This window comes from Meleagris gallopavo, chromosome 11 (assembly GCF_000146605.3).
Source record: "Meleagris gallopavo isolate NT-WF06-2002-E0010 breed Aviagen turkey brand Nicholas breeding stock chromosome 11, Turkey_5.1, whole genome shotgun sequence".
Classification (NCBI taxonomy): domain Eukaryota; kingdom Metazoa; phylum Chordata; class Aves; order Galliformes; family Phasianidae; genus Meleagris; species Meleagris gallopavo.
In genome coordinates, this window is record NC_015021.2 from 15,139,805 (window position 1) to 15,155,999 (window position 16,195).

General features: G+C 62.2%; 3 protein-coding genes across 3 annotated transcripts; 2 read left to right on the forward strand and 1 right to left on the reverse strand.

Annotated features, from left to right (window-relative positions):
- Window positions 1-131: 131 nt before the first annotated feature.
- On the forward strand, window positions 132-9,297 carry VWA5B2 (von Willebrand factor A domain containing 5B2). The gene is given in 24 exon segments (XM_019619092.2): window positions 132-376; window positions 1,874-2,062; window positions 2,173-2,334; window positions 2,585-2,816; window positions 2,921-3,075; window positions 3,307-3,438; window positions 3,519-3,643; window positions 3,768-3,944; window positions 4,015-4,125; window positions 4,232-4,271; window positions 4,274-4,436; window positions 4,513-4,627; window positions 4,695-4,880; window positions 4,973-5,111; window positions 5,190-5,473; window positions 6,637-6,862; window positions 6,944-7,285; window positions 7,352-7,489; window positions 7,564-7,644; window positions 7,879-7,956; window positions 8,036-8,105; window positions 8,313-8,421; window positions 8,625-8,919; window positions 8,922-9,297. Coding segments are annotated over 23 exon segments (3,801 nt in total). The 5' UTR covers window positions 132-376; window positions 1,874-1,923; the 3' UTR covers window positions 9,224-9,297.
- A 212-nt stretch (window positions 9,298-9,509) lies between these two features.
- On the reverse strand, window positions 9,510-13,587 carry ALG3 (ALG3 alpha-1,3- mannosyltransferase). Its single transcript, XM_010716821.3, has 10 exons — window positions 13,503-13,587; window positions 11,726-11,908; window positions 11,551-11,650; window positions 11,326-11,473; window positions 11,087-11,247; window positions 10,889-11,009; window positions 10,478-10,683; window positions 10,265-10,341; window positions 9,990-10,134; window positions 9,510-9,899 (listed from the first exon to the last, which is right to left on the reverse strand). The coding sequence occupies exons 2-10, from the start codon at window positions 11,850-11,852 to the stop codon at window positions 9,710-9,712; spliced, it is 1,275 nt and encodes a 424-aa protein (XP_010715123.2). The 5' UTR covers window positions 11,853-11,908; window positions 13,503-13,587; the 3' UTR covers window positions 9,510-9,709.
- EEF1AKMT4 (EEF1A lysine methyltransferase 4) lies at window positions 11,915-15,945 on the forward strand. The gene is made up of 3 exons (XM_019619093.2): window positions 11,915-12,205; window positions 13,381-13,664; window positions 15,054-15,945. The coding sequence occupies exons 1-3, from the start codon at window positions 11,938-11,940 to the stop codon at window positions 15,339-15,341; spliced, it is 840 nt and encodes a 279-aa protein (XP_019474638.2). The 5' UTR covers window positions 11,915-11,937; the 3' UTR covers window positions 15,342-15,945.
- Window positions 15,946-16,195: the final 250 nt, after the last annotated feature.

Consider the following 16,195-nt stretch of genomic DNA (forward strand, 5'->3'; position numbering starts at 1 on the left):
CGAAGGCTCGGCTCCCCCCGACCCCCTGCTTTCTCCTGCTCTTCTTCAGGGCTTTCCCCGTACGCCGGGCTGCTGTGGGTCCCACGGTGGGTGGGTTTGGGGCGGATGCTCGGCCTCACCGCAGCCTGACCTCCGCCCTGGGGCTGCCGTAGCAGGGGCCGTGTCCCTTTAACGAGGCAGGGCTTGGAGCTTGTGCCGCTGGCACGGGGATGGAGCGGCGGTGAGGAGCCGGTGCCAGAGCGGCAGCCTGCAGCGGGAGGGGCGGTGGCGTCGGTGAGCGCAGACCCCGACCAGAGCAGAGGGAATCGCTCCGGTCAGAAGCTTGGTGCGGCTCTTGGGGTGCTGAGCCCCCAATCCCTGTGTCATCGTCCTCCAGGTAAGGCCCGGGGCACGATGTGGGGTTTGGGATGCCCAAGGTTTGTGTGATTGTGAGGTGAGGCAGTGGGGGCCGTGCAAGTGCTGAGATCACCGCCCCAGCGGGACCTGCACTGCTGGGAACTGCCTCAGGGCATCAGTGCTTGGGCTGTACCATAAATGCCTGCTTGCCACCGGTGGGACCCTTTGTTAGAGCTGCTTGCTAGGATTGTTCCCATGCTGGGAGATCCGTGGGGTTGGGATGCTTTTATTTTTGGGGTTGCACTGAGGGGAAGTTCCCTGGCATGGGGCTGTGGTTTTCTACGGGTTTGGTGGGAGGGAGTGTGAGGCAGAGCTGGAGGGAGCTCTGAGCTGAGCCAGCTGCAGTGGGGACCCCGCAGTGTGCTCGGTTTGGGGCTGTGATGGGGCATCATCTCTGTGGGGCTGCCATTTCCCATGCCCAGACTGAGCTCTCCCAGGTGCAGTTCCGACAACTTTACAGCTGCTCATAGCAACGAGGGTGAGGAGGGGGCTGCAAAGTGCTGGAGGTGGGGAGGGGTCCTGGTAGTGATTCTGCACTGGGCACCATTTACTGCTCCAGGGGCTGAGGTCAGGGTGAGGAGCAGCTCTGCTTTTATTCATCACCTCGGGGCTTAGAGCAGCACATCGGGCCAGATGGGCCCTGTTTACCCTGCGAGTGTAAATGCAAAGAGAAGTGATAAAAAGCAGCTGGAACAGCTTCTGCTGGCAGCCCCAGTAAACAAGGCTGTGTGGCAAGGCAAATAGCAGGCACGTTGCTGAGCGCTGAGCCTTGGGAACTGATGGGAGGGCTTTGGGGTGACCCCATCCCTGATGGCTCCAGGCAGTGGGGCTGGGGCTGTCCCTGTCTGAGTGCTGCTCCCACTGCTGATCCATAGTGGGTGCTCCCCTCTTCCCATGTTGGGGTTCGAATGGGGTTACTGTTAGGGTTAGGGCTACAGTAAGGGTTTGTGTTGGGGTTAGGGTTAAGTTTAGCGTTAGGATGTGGTCAGGCTTAAGGTTAGAGTTAGGATTAGTCTTAGGGTTAGAATAGGGTTAGGGTCAGTTATAGGGTTAGGGATAGCCATATGCGTGCATCCCTCTGCTGCCCCCTCCCCTCTGTGCCTCTCATCAGTGCAGCACTGACCTTGTTGTTAATTATTAAACCCCCAGCAAACACCGCACTGTGTTGTGCCCTAGTTACGCCGTGGGCTTCTTGTGCATCTTTTTTTTTTTCCCCAAGCAAATTACCCTGGTAACCTCTGTGGGTGGATGGAGATAGGAGTGGCAGATGCTCCTCTCCCCACCAGCACAGGCGATGGGCTGCAGAGGCCCTGGAGCTGCCGCGCTGCTTTGTGTGGCCAGGAGACGGGGATGTGTGGCCCTCTGCTTCTGGCCGCATGGGCTCTCGTGGCTCTACAGGGCTGAGGTTTGGCTCCAGAGCAGAGATTTGGGTTCAGGTCTGTCCCTCTGTTGGTGTGCATGAGCCCCTTCTCTACAGACCGCCTCCCAGCGCCTCATCTCGCAGCCGTGCCGAGGGACCAAGGGACCATGCCAGGTCTGTACGTGCTTTCCTCCTGGGAGGCTCTGCCCCTGAAGAGCTCCAGGGTGAAGGCATGCGCCAACGGGTACGTGCTGAGCATCACTGCCCAGCTCCTGTACACCAACCCACGTGAAGAGCCCGTGGAAGGTAAGGACGATTATTGGGGTGCAGGGACCCTATAGACACCATGCTGGGGTATCCCGTTCCAACCCCATTGCCACACTGGACTCTGCCTCTGGGCTCTCTCCCACCTGCAGGCGTCTTCATTTACCCGCTGGAGGAGTCAGAGCTGATGGCTGGCTTTGAGGCAGTGGTGGGCAGCCGGCGGGTCACCTTCCAGGTGCAGAGCCGGCACCGGGCACAGGATTGCTGCCTGCAGTGCGGCAGCAGCCCAGGGCGGCCGCGCCGCTGTGCCAGCGGTGAGTGCGTGGGGCAAAGCACGGGGGCACGAGGGGCTGATGAGATCCCTTTGCTACTCTGGGAGAGCTGGAGGGATGCTCCTCTTCCTTATTTCTGCTTTCCCTAATGACTCCCCAGCTTTCTGCCATTTCAGCCCCATCCCCTTCCTATCTGTCCAGCTTTCCCGTCCCTTTGTGCTCCCCTCTGTTGTCCCCTTGGTGAGTAATTAGTTCAATTACTGATGCCCACGTGGTCCCTCCCCTCGCCCAGGTCACCTCGTCCTGGATGAGGACACCGAGCGTTCCACCTTCGTCATCATCACAGGCTCAGTGGGGCCGGCGGAGAGCCTGGCCGTGACCCTAAACACAGTGCAGGAGCTGCCCACGCTGCCGGGGGGGGCCCTGCGCCTCGTCCTGCCCCCCGTCCTTGTGCCACGTGTCACCGCCGCCCCCGAGTGTGAGAGCGAGCCGGGAAGCTTGTGTGACGACAGGTTGGCCCTATGGTGATTTTCACGGCTTTCTGAGTCTCTGCCATCCTAGGGTTGGGGGGAGATGCTGGGTGTGCAGGGGAGGTGTGATAGCTGCCCTCACCCCATTCCCCTTGCAGCCCCACCAGCTGTTTCGGGGGACCTGGGGCAAGGAGCCAGCCTGCGCCCGCAGCACCTGTGGAGAGCATAGATGTCTTCAGGGGACAGCCGTACAACCCCTTTCCTTACGAGTTTGCTTTTGAGCTGCTGGTGAAGGGCCCGTGCCTGCTGGCAGGTAGGGCTGGGAGCTCTCAGAATTGCTCTGCATGTGGCATTACCACTGTTTGAGCAGTGCCACCGGGCTCTGAGTCAGCAGCCTGCATCCTCAGAGGGGGTGTGATGGATGGAGGCTGCAGGGGCACATCGGGCAGCCAGGGTGCTGCTGGCTGCCATCAGCACGAATCCCATCAGCGCTGGCTGGTGGCTTCCTCGAGACCAGATCCAAGTGGGTCTGTGCCCCCTCCAGGCCTGGAGAGCCCAACCCATGAGCTGCGTGCCGATGCCGACCCGTGGGCCAGCTCTGCCACCACCACCTGTGTCACCCTGGCCGAACGTCACCACTATGACAGGAATGTGGAGATCATCCTCTACCCCTGTGGTAAGGGCTGCAGGTGCAGCGGGTCCAGGGGTGGGTGGGCTTGCCCCCAAAGCAAGGGGCAAATGTGAACACTTTTGCAGAGCCCCACCAGCCCCACCTGGTGATGGAGGAAGGCACCATGACGTACCCCGAGTATGAGGCACACATCCGGAGCCGCCGGGACTACGTGCGGATAGCCAGGAGGGATGGCAGTGGGGAGAGACAGGTGAGCAGGCATGGCTGTGGCTGGGAGGAAGAAGAGGGTGGTGATGGTGGAGGTGGTGAGGAAGGCCCTGGCGTGGGTTGATTGTGAGGCCAAGGGATGCGAGGAAGCCTCCCACCCCTTGCAGGTGGCTTTTGTGCAGAAGCGTTTCCACAAGGACATCTTCCACAACCCCGTGCTGATGCTCAACTTCTGCCCGGAGGTGGAGGCCACCCCAGGGGCCCTGCATAGTGTCACCCGTGAGGTCCTCTTCCTCATAGATCGCAGTGGAGCCGTGAGCGACCCTGATGTCGACAGGCTCAAGGTGAGGCAGGGCGGTGAGCACAGGGGCCCCGCACCGAGCTGTGAGTCCTGATGGCTGTCCCCATCCCCAGGAAGCGCTGGTGGTGGCCCTGAAGAGCCTCCCCCCAAGAACTCTGCTCAACGTGGCAACCTTCGGTACCGACCTGCAGCCGCTCTTCCCCTCAAGCCGCCTCTGCAGCAATGTGAGTGCTGTGGGGGACCCTCTGTCCCCCTCCATCCTCCCCGCCCGACCCTGCTGCGGATGGCCACCTGGTGCCGTCCCCACGAGCCGGCTGTCCTGACGGGCAGGAGACGCTGCAGCGGGCCTGCTGCCACCTGGGTGAGCTGCGGTGGCCGCGGGCAGCCCTGACCTCCTGGCAGCGCTGAGTTGGGCGCTGGCACAGCCCCTGCACCATGGGTACCCCCGGCAGCTCTTCCTGTTCACCGCGGCGGCGGCAGTGGGTGACATGGGCCGCATCCTGCAGCTGGTGCGCAGGCAGGCCAGCACCGTCAGGTATGACGTCAGGCATGGAATCCAGAGGCTTGTCCCTGAAATCAGAGGTGTTTTAGTGCATGGGTCCCTCCTGCAGGTGCTTTAGCTTTGGGATGGGCCCGCGGGCATGCAGGCGGCTGCTGACAGCCATAGCTAAGCTGAGCCGCGGCCACGCCGAGTTCCTGGACCTGGCTGAGAGGCTGCAGCCTAAGGTAACGGTGGGGTGGGGGGCACGTGGGTTAAGGTGGGGCTGGACACCAGCTCGTGTCCCTGCCCCAGCTCATCAAGGCCCTGAAGAAGGCGATGGAGCCGGCCGTCAGCGACATCACCATCGACTGGTACGTGCCTGACAGCACCGAGGCTCTGCTCTCCCCCACCGAGATCGCAGCGCTCTATCCTGGGGACCGGCTCATCAGCTACTGCACCCTGTACAGCATCGCCCGGTTCCGAGATCAGCGCCCAGCGGTGAGGCCGGGAGAATACTGCCATTGTGGATCCTCATGACCAACTTGCGGTCCCCTCCGGTGCTGCCACAGGGGCTGACACTCTCTCTGCAGGGCTGGGATGCAGCTCGCCGGGGCTCAGCTGTCCCATTGCAGGAGGAGGTGCCCACCCCGGGGGGCACACGGCTGTCCCGAAGCTCCAGAGATACCTCCGTGGAGATCTCAGCCATTGGCACAGAGGAGTCAGAGCGCAGTGAGTAGAATGGGCATGGAGAGGAGCTGAGAGCTGGCACAGGGGCTGTAAGCTGACAGCTGTGTGCTCACCCTGCAGGTGCTGACCTCACTTCGGGGGGAGACATCTGGAAGCGTATTTACCAGCCCTCCTACATCCAGGAGCAGTACGTCCTGACGCACTGCTCGGTCAGCACGGAACGCAGCCAAGGGCTGCTGTCCCGCAGCTCCACCAGCAGTGAGTCCACTAGTTCCCGTGATGTGGCTCCTGACAGCGGCTCTGCAGCCCCCGACACCACCTCTCAGCAAGGCCAGAAGAGCCTGTCCCTCTGTGAGTCCTCCACCAAATCTGCCCCGCTGCCCTCAGCTCCTGCTGCCATCAAGGTAAGGAACGCACCAGGGCTTCTCCCCACCTGGCTGGGGCCTTGTCACACCACTGAGCCTGGATATGGGGATGTCAGGTTGGAAGCTGGAGGGCCATGGCCTGCATTTAGCCAGGGTCAGCTCTGGGTGTTGCCAGCAAGCTCCTCAGATGGGTTTGTCTTGTTGGAACCAGAGAGCTGGGCACCAAAGAGCCAGTATCCCCCAGGTGCCAGTACCCCTAGGCCAGTAGGCAACGGTGTGGCTAAGGAAAGCCTCAGCCATCTCACGTCCTCACTGATGCTTCAGAAATGAAGTGGAAACAACCATGCGGCCGTCAGGCAGTGAACCTGCCAAGGCAGGGAGGGGGTGGTCTGGCTCCTGCCCGGCTGCCGCAGCCCTCTGCCAAAGCCGCAGGATGCTCTGTTAGCAATGGATTTGTCCCTGCTGCTTCGTGTCTGGGTTTGGATCCAGCCTGGTCGCTGTGCCAGGGGAGGCTGCTCCCTGCTAAGCACAGTGCCGTATCCCCGAGGCCAGGTGAGGCCAGCTGTCACCCAGCCCAGCATCGCCTGTTGCTCCCTCCCGACGCATTAGGTAACCCGCTGCACAATAGCACACACAGCTGGTGGCCTTTGCAGCTGAAATGTCAAGCGTAATTGATTTCCCCAGTGTAAACCATCCCTGCGCTCCGGCTGCTGGCTGTGGGTGCTGCAGCCGTGTCCCAGTGTGGGGTTTTCAGCACCCACCTGTCTGGAGCAGCTGAGCTCGGCCCCCACAAATGCAAACATCACCAAAAACACATAGAGTCATAGAACCGTTTGAGTTGGAAGGGCCCCTTAAAGACCATCTGGTCCCCGCACTGAACAGGAACACCTAAGCTCCTTCAGGTGCTCAGAGCCCCATCCAGCCTGACCTTGGGTGTCTCCGAGGATGGGGCATCCCTCCTGTCTCCGCGTCAGCCCTAGACAGATGTTTGCAAACTCATGTCTCGGTGCTGTCATTCCTTCCCATGTGCATTAAGCACTGTATGAGCACAGCTGTGAGGGAGGTGATGGATTTTGGGTGCCAGCTCACACTGCAGCAGGGCAGGGCGCCAGATAGGACTGCGGGGGCTCTGTTGAGTGTTGGCACAGCTCCACCTGCACTCCGTGCCGCTGAGCCCCGGGCTCGCCGTGAGCTCCCCACAGGTGCCGGTGTCACTGAGCAGCGAGGAGCTGGCACGGCGACAGAAGGTGCTGGCACGAGCTGCCCTGGCTGGCCGCAGCTTCTCCTCACCACACGGGGAGCTGGATGCACGCCGGCTCTGTCGTGCCCTGGAAAAGGTGTCCCAGAAGAGGAACCAGTCTGTGGAGGGGCAGCTGGACCAGCTGGGTCCCAGGACACCGCAGCTGCAGCGCAGCGTTGGGGAGTCAAGTGAGTGCTGGCCCTGGGAATAACGGTCATCCCAGTGTCACATGGAGTCACCGCGCTGACCCCGCATCCTGGGCCACGCAGATAACCTCCTGTCACCGACCCACCTGGACTGGGACATGCTGGTGGAGCCCTCTTACCTCTTCAGTGCAGTGGTGCCCGAGGCGAAGGAGCCCGGCCAGGGTGATCCCTGCCTGCCCCTACGCTGCCACGTGGTGATCCACGGATTGCTCGCAGGCCAGCCTGTGTCCTGGGAGGTGACGGCCTCACTGGAGGCCCTGCTGCAGCCACGGGACGGGGTGAGCAGTGGAGAGCCCTCACGGCGGGCGGCCGCAGCAGGGGAGAAACCACTGCATGGCTTGGCAGCACGCTCCGTCATCCAGGACAGCGAAAAGGCGGCACAGCGTGAAGCTGAGCTGGAGCAAGGTGAGTGCTGGTCCCTGTCCTGGTCACCATTGCCATCACCGCTTGCTGACACCTCGCTCTGTGCAGGTTTCGCCCGCCGCTTCCGCCTGAAAGCCATGCAAACCAGCAAAGCCTGCAACGTGCCTTCCCTCTATACGCGTGTGGTGCCTGTGGATGGGGCCACACGGGTGGTGCTGCCTGCGGCCCCACAGGTGTGGAGCACAGGTAGGGCTGGGGGGACAGGATGGGGATGGGAAATTGAGCATGGCATGTGCCAAGCTGGCATTGGTGCCTTGCAGCCACACGCAGCACAGGCATAGCGGGGAGCCAGCATCGCCGGCAACGGGATACAGAGGAGCGGGAGGCCCTCATTGGTGCAGGTATGGACCCAACCCCTTACATCCCGCCCCAAGCCCTCAGGGACTTTGATGACCCTGGGCGTAGCGGGGTGTCCCCCGAACTGCAGGTGCCCAGCCCAAGTTGGTGTTAATGAGGCTGCAGGAGGAATTGATCTCTGCTCCGCGCTGGGCATGGGGTCAGCAGCAATGTGTCATGAGGACTGGGCTGTGCAGGTCCCCAGGCCTCAGTGACCTCAGTGCTTTGCTGTTCTGCAGACAGGGATGAGGTCCCTGGGTCTCCGGTCAGTGCCTCCTCTGCCACCTCTGGCTGGGAAAAGCAGAATGGGTCTCACGGTATGGACACGGCCCTGGGGATGAACCCACCCCCGTGCACACCGTGACCCCTCTGCACTGCCTGCTTCTCCCATTGCAGGGCTTCCAACCAGCCCCTCCAGCTCCTCCATGGCCTCCCGGAAATCCACAGAGAGCATTGCTGGCTCCAGGTGGGGCTGCCCTCCATGGGTTCTGAGGTGGGGGAATGAAGCACCTCAGTGGGAGGACTTGGGCAGTGTCACCTCTTGAGTGCTGCAGGTGTGGGTGGGACGGGAGGGTGAGTGGTCCAGCTCCATCTCTGCAGGAGTGTGCAGGGGTCCCGCTGCCCCTCATTAAGGGACAGGTGGCACCTTGCCCTGTTCATTCACTGTTTGCAGGTTCAGCCTGACCCGGCGCAGGGGGCCCGGCCTAACACTGCGACCACAGTGCCTCAGCCCCGAGAGCGAGAGCTCTGGCACGGCCGCCAGCCACGACTACCTCCCGCTGGTAAGGACCCTTCCAGGCTGTGCTCGGTATCACCAGCTGCAGCTGCAGAGGATGCATCTCCAGTGGCTCCGAGGAGCACTGCTGCATCCACAGCACTGGGCAGCCCCTGCAGCCCAGGTCCCCTCCTGCAGTGCCAAGTATTGGGACCGCAGACAGTCTGGGTCCCTGCTCGCTCTCCTCGCAGTCTCCTCACCCCCTTGCAGGTGCAGTTACAGCAAGCACGGGGGCTGTTCCAGCTCACCGAGACCTTCTCTGAAGTGGTGCAGATCCCCCTAGACCGCCTGCGCCGTGCCTCACCCTATGCCTCCCACCGTGCCAGCCTCAGCCCCACATCCCCCGTGGCCAAGAGCAGCCCCAGGGTAGGGCCGTGCACCGAGGGCGAGGAGCCAGTTGCAGCCCCGGAGCCTGGCTCACCCCAGTCCCACAGCACTTGCTCTGAGGTGCCTAGTGCAGCCGTGTGGGCGCAGGCAGACAGCGGGCATGGCTCCGAGTCTGACACCGCCCCCATTCGGCCGCCCCATCGGAAGCAGGCTGGCAGGATGTGGGGCTGGAGGACCTGGAGAGTGCCAGCTGGGCCACGGCGGTGGCTCTGGCGTGGCTGGAGCACCGCTGTGCCAGCTTCTTCGATGAGTGGGAGCTGGTGGCAGCCAAGGCAGATGCATGGCTGCAGGCACAGCAGCTGCCCGAGGGCCTGGATGTGAGCTGCCTCAAAGGGGCGGCCCGGCACTTGTTCCTGCTGCTGCGGCACTGGGATGAGAACATCACACTGAACATGCTGTGCTACAACCCCAACAACGTGTGATGGCCGCCGTATTAATGGCCGCCGGGGCCATTAATAAAGGTGCCTGGCTCCGTGCTGCCTGTGTACTTCCCTTCAGCCCAGAGACCTGGAGAGCATCAACGCTTTCCCTGGGGGGAGGGAGCAGATAAGAGGTCAGGAAACAGCCAGGCTGCAGGACGGGCATCAAAGCCACTCAAGCCTTGCAACAAAGAGTTTTGCAGATGCTCTAACTTAACCTTGTTCCACACGTTGGCCCCAGGCACCACTCCCCAAAAGGAGTGCACTCTGGGCATTGTCACAGCACAAATGCATTGCGGCCAGGGAAGGGCCCCCAAAGCCCCTTTATTGGAGAAGTCCTGCCCAGCATGGGCTTCCACATTGCCCCCTTTGTAGTTCCAGGGCTTGTGGCCCTCCTCAGGTGGCCAGGGGCAACCTGGAAGCAAGGCAGGCAGAAGAACAAGCAGAGGAGCAGACCTGGAGTCCCTTCCCACTGTCCAGCCAGCGCTCTCACTGTGCCTTCCTGGAGAGGGGATCGGACTTCTTGCTGGGCTGGGGGAGCTTTGGGGCTGGTGGCAGGGCTGTGCCGTACCACAGCTGGAGCAGGACAAGTCCGTGACAGATGTGCAGGGAGAGGGAGCTGCAGACAGTGGAAGGGTAGGTATTCCAGCAGAGCTCGATCACGCCCAGCAACAGCACCCTGTGGGGGGAGCCAGGGGTTAGTATGGGGGCACAACAGCCTCCTCAAAACCTCAGCAGCCACATAACACCGGGCCCTACCAGCACATACTTGGGCATATGAGTGAGCTTGGAGGTCGGGGTGCACCACAGCAGGTAGGGCAGTGTGTGGAAGTACCAGACGTAGAACTGGTAGTGCAGGGAGCGGCTGCAGCAAATGCCCAGAAAGTTGGAGGAGAAGAGGATGAAGATGATCTGTGAGCAGACATTGAGGTAACAAACCCAAGAAACTGGAAGTGCAACCCCCCTGTGGCTCCCCAGGAGCAGCCTTCCAGTGCTTGCCCTGCCCTTTCCACTCTCCTTGCCCCGCACCCTGCCAAAGGATATTGTTGACACTCATGGGAGGGGACGGATGCTTCCTCTCGGCTGGATCCTTCAGCAGAGATAGGATGCTTTCTTTGGACCTGTGGAAAGCACAAACATCAGTCTCAGCTTCTCAAAGCCTTTCCCACCCTAATTTCCCCCCATGAGCCACAACCATGGCGGTGACAGGGTATGGCTGATGGGGGACCAGTCCCTATGGGGACAACCAGGTCTCACCTGTGCCATCGGTGCAGTGCAAAGAGCGCCAAGCCAGCCAGGTGGGTCAGGAGCAGCCCGGCATGGAAAGCCCGGTGCTGGAACACCTCCTCTGGGAGGAAGCGCCAATTCACTGTCCACTTGAACTGGAACTGACGGCCCAGGTCGAAGGAGCGTGTCAGGTACCCCAAGGGATTCTCCAGCAGGAAGGGCAGCCCTAGGGCCACCTGCAAGATACAGCAGCCAATAATTGGGGTCCATCACCCCCACTCCATGCTGAGATGTATATTGTGGACAGCCAAAGTTGGGAGCCCTGGGAGTCTGTTGTTAGCTATACAGGGCCAATACAGGTGCTGGAGCTGCAGCACACCCACCCAGGGGTCTACAGGATGCTCAGGTGACAGCAGGCAATGGCGAGTGGCAGGGACCAACCTGGAGCCCGGCACAGATGCAGAGCTTGGGGATGCAGCCCAAGAGTCCGAAGCGCTGTAGGAGGAGAAAGAGCAGCCCGGGTGCGAAGAGGAGGATATTCATCTTCACTGACACGGCCAGGCTAGGTGGGAAGTGGGGTTACAGCACAGCCTACACGGGGAAAGCCTCACGCTGAGGCCAGCCCCGGCGGCCCCACACCTGAACAGCAGGCAGCCCCAGGACCAGCGGTCCTCCAGAAAGAAGTTGATAGCGAGGAAGAGGATGGCCATGGCCACAGGGTCGTTGAAGAGCCGCAAGACAAAGATGGAGTGGATGCGGTAGGAGGCGCAGCACATGAAGAAGAAGACGTATGGGGGGACCTGGCGGGACAGAGGCTCAGTGGCGGGGCCCAGCACACACGGGGCGGCACACGGGGCCGCTCGGCGCGGTACCCCTACCTTGCAGGTGCGGCAGTAGATGCGGAAGACGAGCAGCAGGTTGAGCAGGTAGAGCCCGGCGAAGATGTGCTGCGCCAGGCGGATGTCGGCCCCGCGGCCCGTGGCGTAGTACAGCCCCAGGAAGAGGTACACAAAGCCGGCGGGGTAACTGCGGGCACACACCGGGCGGGCCGCGTTGCTCCCCATCCCGCCCCACACCGCCCACCCCACAGGCCCCATACTCACACCAGCGGCCCGGTGTCGCCCCGCAGCTGCGTGTAGTCGCGGGTGCCGTTGGCGAAGCCCCCCACCTCCTGCATGTACGCCTGCCAGTCGATCTCGGTGTCTGCGGGGCGGGTGGGCGGCTGAGGAGGGCGGCTCGGGGCTCCCCGTACCCCGCCCCGTACCGCCCGCTACTCACAGGGCACCCTGCGGATCACCCACAGGTTGACGCCGCCCTCCGCCAGGCACAGGCAGGCGGCCACCAGCGGCGTGTAGCGGGGCTCCAGCAGCACCTCCCGACAGACCCGGCGCAACCTCACCGCCATGCCGCCTCCCCGGACGGAACTCTTTACTGCTGAGGGCGCGTTTCCAGCCGGAAGCCCTGAGCGGCAGAACAGGAAGTCCTTAGAGATGAGACCGGAAATCCGTAGGCAGCGCGGCGCTCCCAGCCGGAAGCCCTTAGCATATGCACACCGGAAGCTGCACGTGTTCGCCGCCGTCGCCATGGAGCGGCGCCCCCCGCCCGCTGCCGCCAATCGGTGCTACGCGCAGCGCCGCTTCTGGGAGGAGCGGTACCGCCGGGCGGGCGCTGAGCCACAGGAGTGGTTGGGAGGCTTCGAGCGGTTCCGCGCGTTGCTGGAGCCCGAGCTGCGTTCCGACGACCGCATCCTCGTGCTCGGTACGGGCGCGGTGTCAGGGGTGGGAGGTGGCCCCGGGGCTCAGGGGGTGCGGGTGTAGCGGTGCGGGATGTGGCGGGGGGGGGCGGCGGGGCGGTGTCAGTGCGCACTAATCCACCTGAGCCGCGCGGCTTAGCGGGCTGAGCTGAGCCGGGCAGGTGTCGTCAGGCGGTGTCATCGCCGATCCCCTTAGCGGCTCAGCGGTTGTGGACAGCGACCCCCGGGGCTGAGCTGTGCCCCGCCGTGCCCGGCTCGGCACCGCGCTGTCACCCGCTGGGGTCCGGGAGAGATTCGGCAGGAGCCCGCTTGGGGGTCTCGTTGTCACCTCCCTGATGAGCGCCCCCAGGCCACTGCTCGGCTCATGGATGGCACGGACTGGGTTGGGGGATGCGAGGTTATCGGGGTCTTATTGGGGTGAGGGCACAAGACCTTGGGGACTCCATTGCTGTGGGGGGCACAAGGTCTTGGTAGTCTTATTAGGATCAGCCCCTGGCTGGGTATCCCCAGGGCATTTCTACTGGGGTCCCTGGGGATGTGGGCAGAGTCCAGGGGGCACAAGGCTGGGCCCCACTTAGGGGTCCCATTGAGATTATCCTCAGCTGAATGTTCCTGAGACAGCACTTGGGTCCCGGGGTGCATTGGCAGGGTTGGGGGATATGGGCAGGATCGGGTGGCATACACTCTTTTGGGTGTTACTGGGGACAACCCCTGCTGAGCATCCCCAGCACATCACTGCTCAGGTCACAGAGGATGTGGACAGGGTTGGGGGGGGCATGGGCATGGTGGCAGGATTATGGGATACGGCATCTTGGGGTTCTCACTGGAGTGTCACTAGGGTTCCAGAGGGCACAAGGCAGGACCTTGCTTGGGGGTCCTATTGGCCTGTTGGGGGTCCGATTGGACTTAGTCCTATTGGACTGAGGGACACAAGGGGGGGTTCCACCTGGAGGTCACACTGAGTCAGTCCCCAGCCACAGCACTTGGGTCCTGGGGAGTATGGGTAGGGTTGGGGAGCACAAGGATTTGGGGTTCCCATTATGCTTCCATTGGAGTTGGGAGCTCAGGATCTTGGGATTGTCCTATTGGAATCCCATTGGAACTGGTGGTGCAAGGCAAGGCCCTGCCTGGGAGTCCTATTGGGAAAAACCCCCCACTAAGCATCCCCATCCCGGCACAGGCTGTGGGACCAGTGCCCTGAGCTACGAGCTGCACGAGCTGGGCTACCCCAACGTCACCAGCATCGACTTCTCGCCCGCCTGCGTGGAGGCCATGCGCTCCCGCTATGCCCACTGCCCCCACCTGTGCTGGGCCGTCATGGACATGCGCTCCCTGACCTTCCCTGACGCTTCCTTCGACGTGGTGCTGGAGAAGGGCACGCTGGACGTGCTGCTGGTAGAGGAGGCTGACCCCTGGCATGTGTCCTCCCGCGGTGCTGCTGCGATGCGCCGGGTGCTGGCAGAGGTATGGCAGGGTTGGGGCAGTGTCCCCCTCCCCCAGGTCCCTAAGTGATAAGTGATGGGGCTGGAGGAGCACGGGGAGATACTCCCCCGACCCCTTTTGGTGCCTCCCCCAGACTCTCGTAGCCCAAATCCCTAGAAGTGTCACACATGTTGAGCCTCATTCCCACAGCTATGGGTATACAGGGGGCAGTGTGGCCTTGCCAGCCCCAGGCGAGGTGACAGCAGTGGGGCAGTGACAGCCCATCTACCACCTCCATACCAGCTCAGCTTCGATCTCCTTAGCGGGGTCCCTGTCCTGCAGTCCCCACTTCAGTGTTGCCATGGAAACCCCCGTCAGCATCGACAGGGCTGTGGCGTTGCCACGGGGACGGGTGATGCCTCGGGGCCCCCATTAATTGGCAGCAGAATGGAGCTGCCTCGGTGCAGCAGGGGGGGCAGTGGGGTGCCGGCAGCCCCCGGCCCTCCTCCCCAGGGGCTGACATCAGAACCACGGCCCCCACATGGCTGGGGCTGCCCCCCATCTCCTCGTGCCCCATAGCATTCCAGCTGAGTGGGGCACCCTGCACACTGCCAGCAACGAGCCCAACCCTGGCATCCCATCCCTGCCTGTCCTTGTCACTGGGCCAAGCAGTAGGGATTTAGGGCTTTTTTTTTTCTTCTTTTTTTTTTTTTTCCCTATTTTTTAATCCTGCGTTCAATCCCTGCCCTCCCCCAGCACCGCCGGGCACAGCACCATCCTTTGGTCCCCTCTGTCCTCACAGAGGGCTCAGCCCTCTCCCTGGTGGGCACCCACTGCTTTTCCCACCCCTTTGCTGCATTGGGCCCCCCTTACCGATCCCATTGCTGCCTCTGACCTGGAAACCTCCATTATGCTGCCGCTGTCCCGGGGGGGCCGAGCAGCCCCCGCCCCATAATCCTCTTAGGGAGCCCCCTAACGGGATCACCGCTGCGTGGTGACGGGGGGGGGATGACTTAGGGACGCCCCTGGGGACATTCCCGTCCCTACACCCAGCACTGGGTGGGGGCCTGTCCCAGCATGGGGTGGTCCTTGGCCAATAACGTTATGGGGATTTTTGGGATGGAGCCCCTGTGCTGTGCCGGGATCCCATTGCTGCAGCCACCCCGGCACTCCTTGGCATGCAGAGCACGCGGGCGCCGGCCGCGAGAGCCTTTTGACATTGTATAAAGCCAAGCAAGAAAATTGATGTTCTTTTCCATCCTATTAGCGGGGGCTTAGCTCCAGCCAGGAGAAAATGGTGATTAAAGGGCCGAGTCCTTCCCCACTCCAACCGCACCTGGGGGGGGAGGGGGGCAGCGGGTGAGGGGGACAGAGGGGTCTGTGGGGGGGCTGGGACTGATGAAACTGACCATTTTCTCCCCCCACACACAGGTGAGCCGTGTGCTGCGCCCGGGGGGCCGCTTCCTCTCCATCACCTTCGCACAGCCCCATTTCCGCGCCCCGCACTACGCACAGGAGGCCTTTGGCTGGTCCCTGCGGCACGCCGCCTGCGGGGACACCTTCCACTACTTCGTCTACATCATGTGCAAGGGGCAGCCCCTGACCCCCTCCGACCTGGCCCTGGGCAGGCAGCTGGGGCGGCCCCCCCCGGCCCCACCACCCCCTATCACCGTGGCAGAGGATGAGGATGAGGACTTCCTCCGCGCCATCGAACTGTGACCCCGCGGCGTCACCTCTGTGCCTTTCTTTTTGGATGTGGGAATCCAGCTCCCCATCCCAGCCGTATGGGAAGGGGGGGCAGCGGGGCCGTGTGCTGCCCAATGCTTTGTGCCCCCTCCTCCCCCCTTTCGGATTGCAGCCAGGGTGCTGGAAATGAAACTGCAGCGGGTTTAATTCCAAACCCCCCCCAGTGCTGCTGTGACACAGTGCCAGGCCTGGGAGGGGTGGAGATGTGACCCTGCCGTGCTGTCCCCTGCGGTCTGGGGACACCCCTGCGCCAGGGGAGGTGACACACAGAGCAGGGTAGGTGACACTTGTGATCAGGCACGGGGTGCCTGCGACACACAGCAGGCAAGTGACACAGTGGCTGAAAGGGGTGTCCCGGGCCCAGGGCTCTGCCATCGCAGTGTAAGTGGGTCAGCGGGCCCCCCCCGGAGCCATGGGGTGTTGCGGGGGGGAGGAAGGAAGGAGCAGACAGCAGCAATACATGGATGTATTTTATTCATCGCGTTTTGTTCACCGTACAGTGACAAATGGCGTTGGACGTTACAATGGACCGTTGGTAGAACACGATGGCGCACGGATCGCTCCTCTTCCTCATTTATTTTGTGTGTGTCTGTGTGGTTTCCTTTTTTTCTTTTTTTTCCTTTTTTTCCTTTTTTCTTTTTTTTTTTGTCATTGTTGTCCCCATAAACGCGACCGAAAAAAGGATGACGGCTTTTCTCATGCATACCCCCCCCCGCCCCCCGACCCTCCCCAGAGAAGCTTCTTACAAAACAAAATTAAATTAAAGTACAAAATTAAAAACGACAACTGAGGAGCGGACCCCCATTTCCCCACAGCCCCCCCACAAA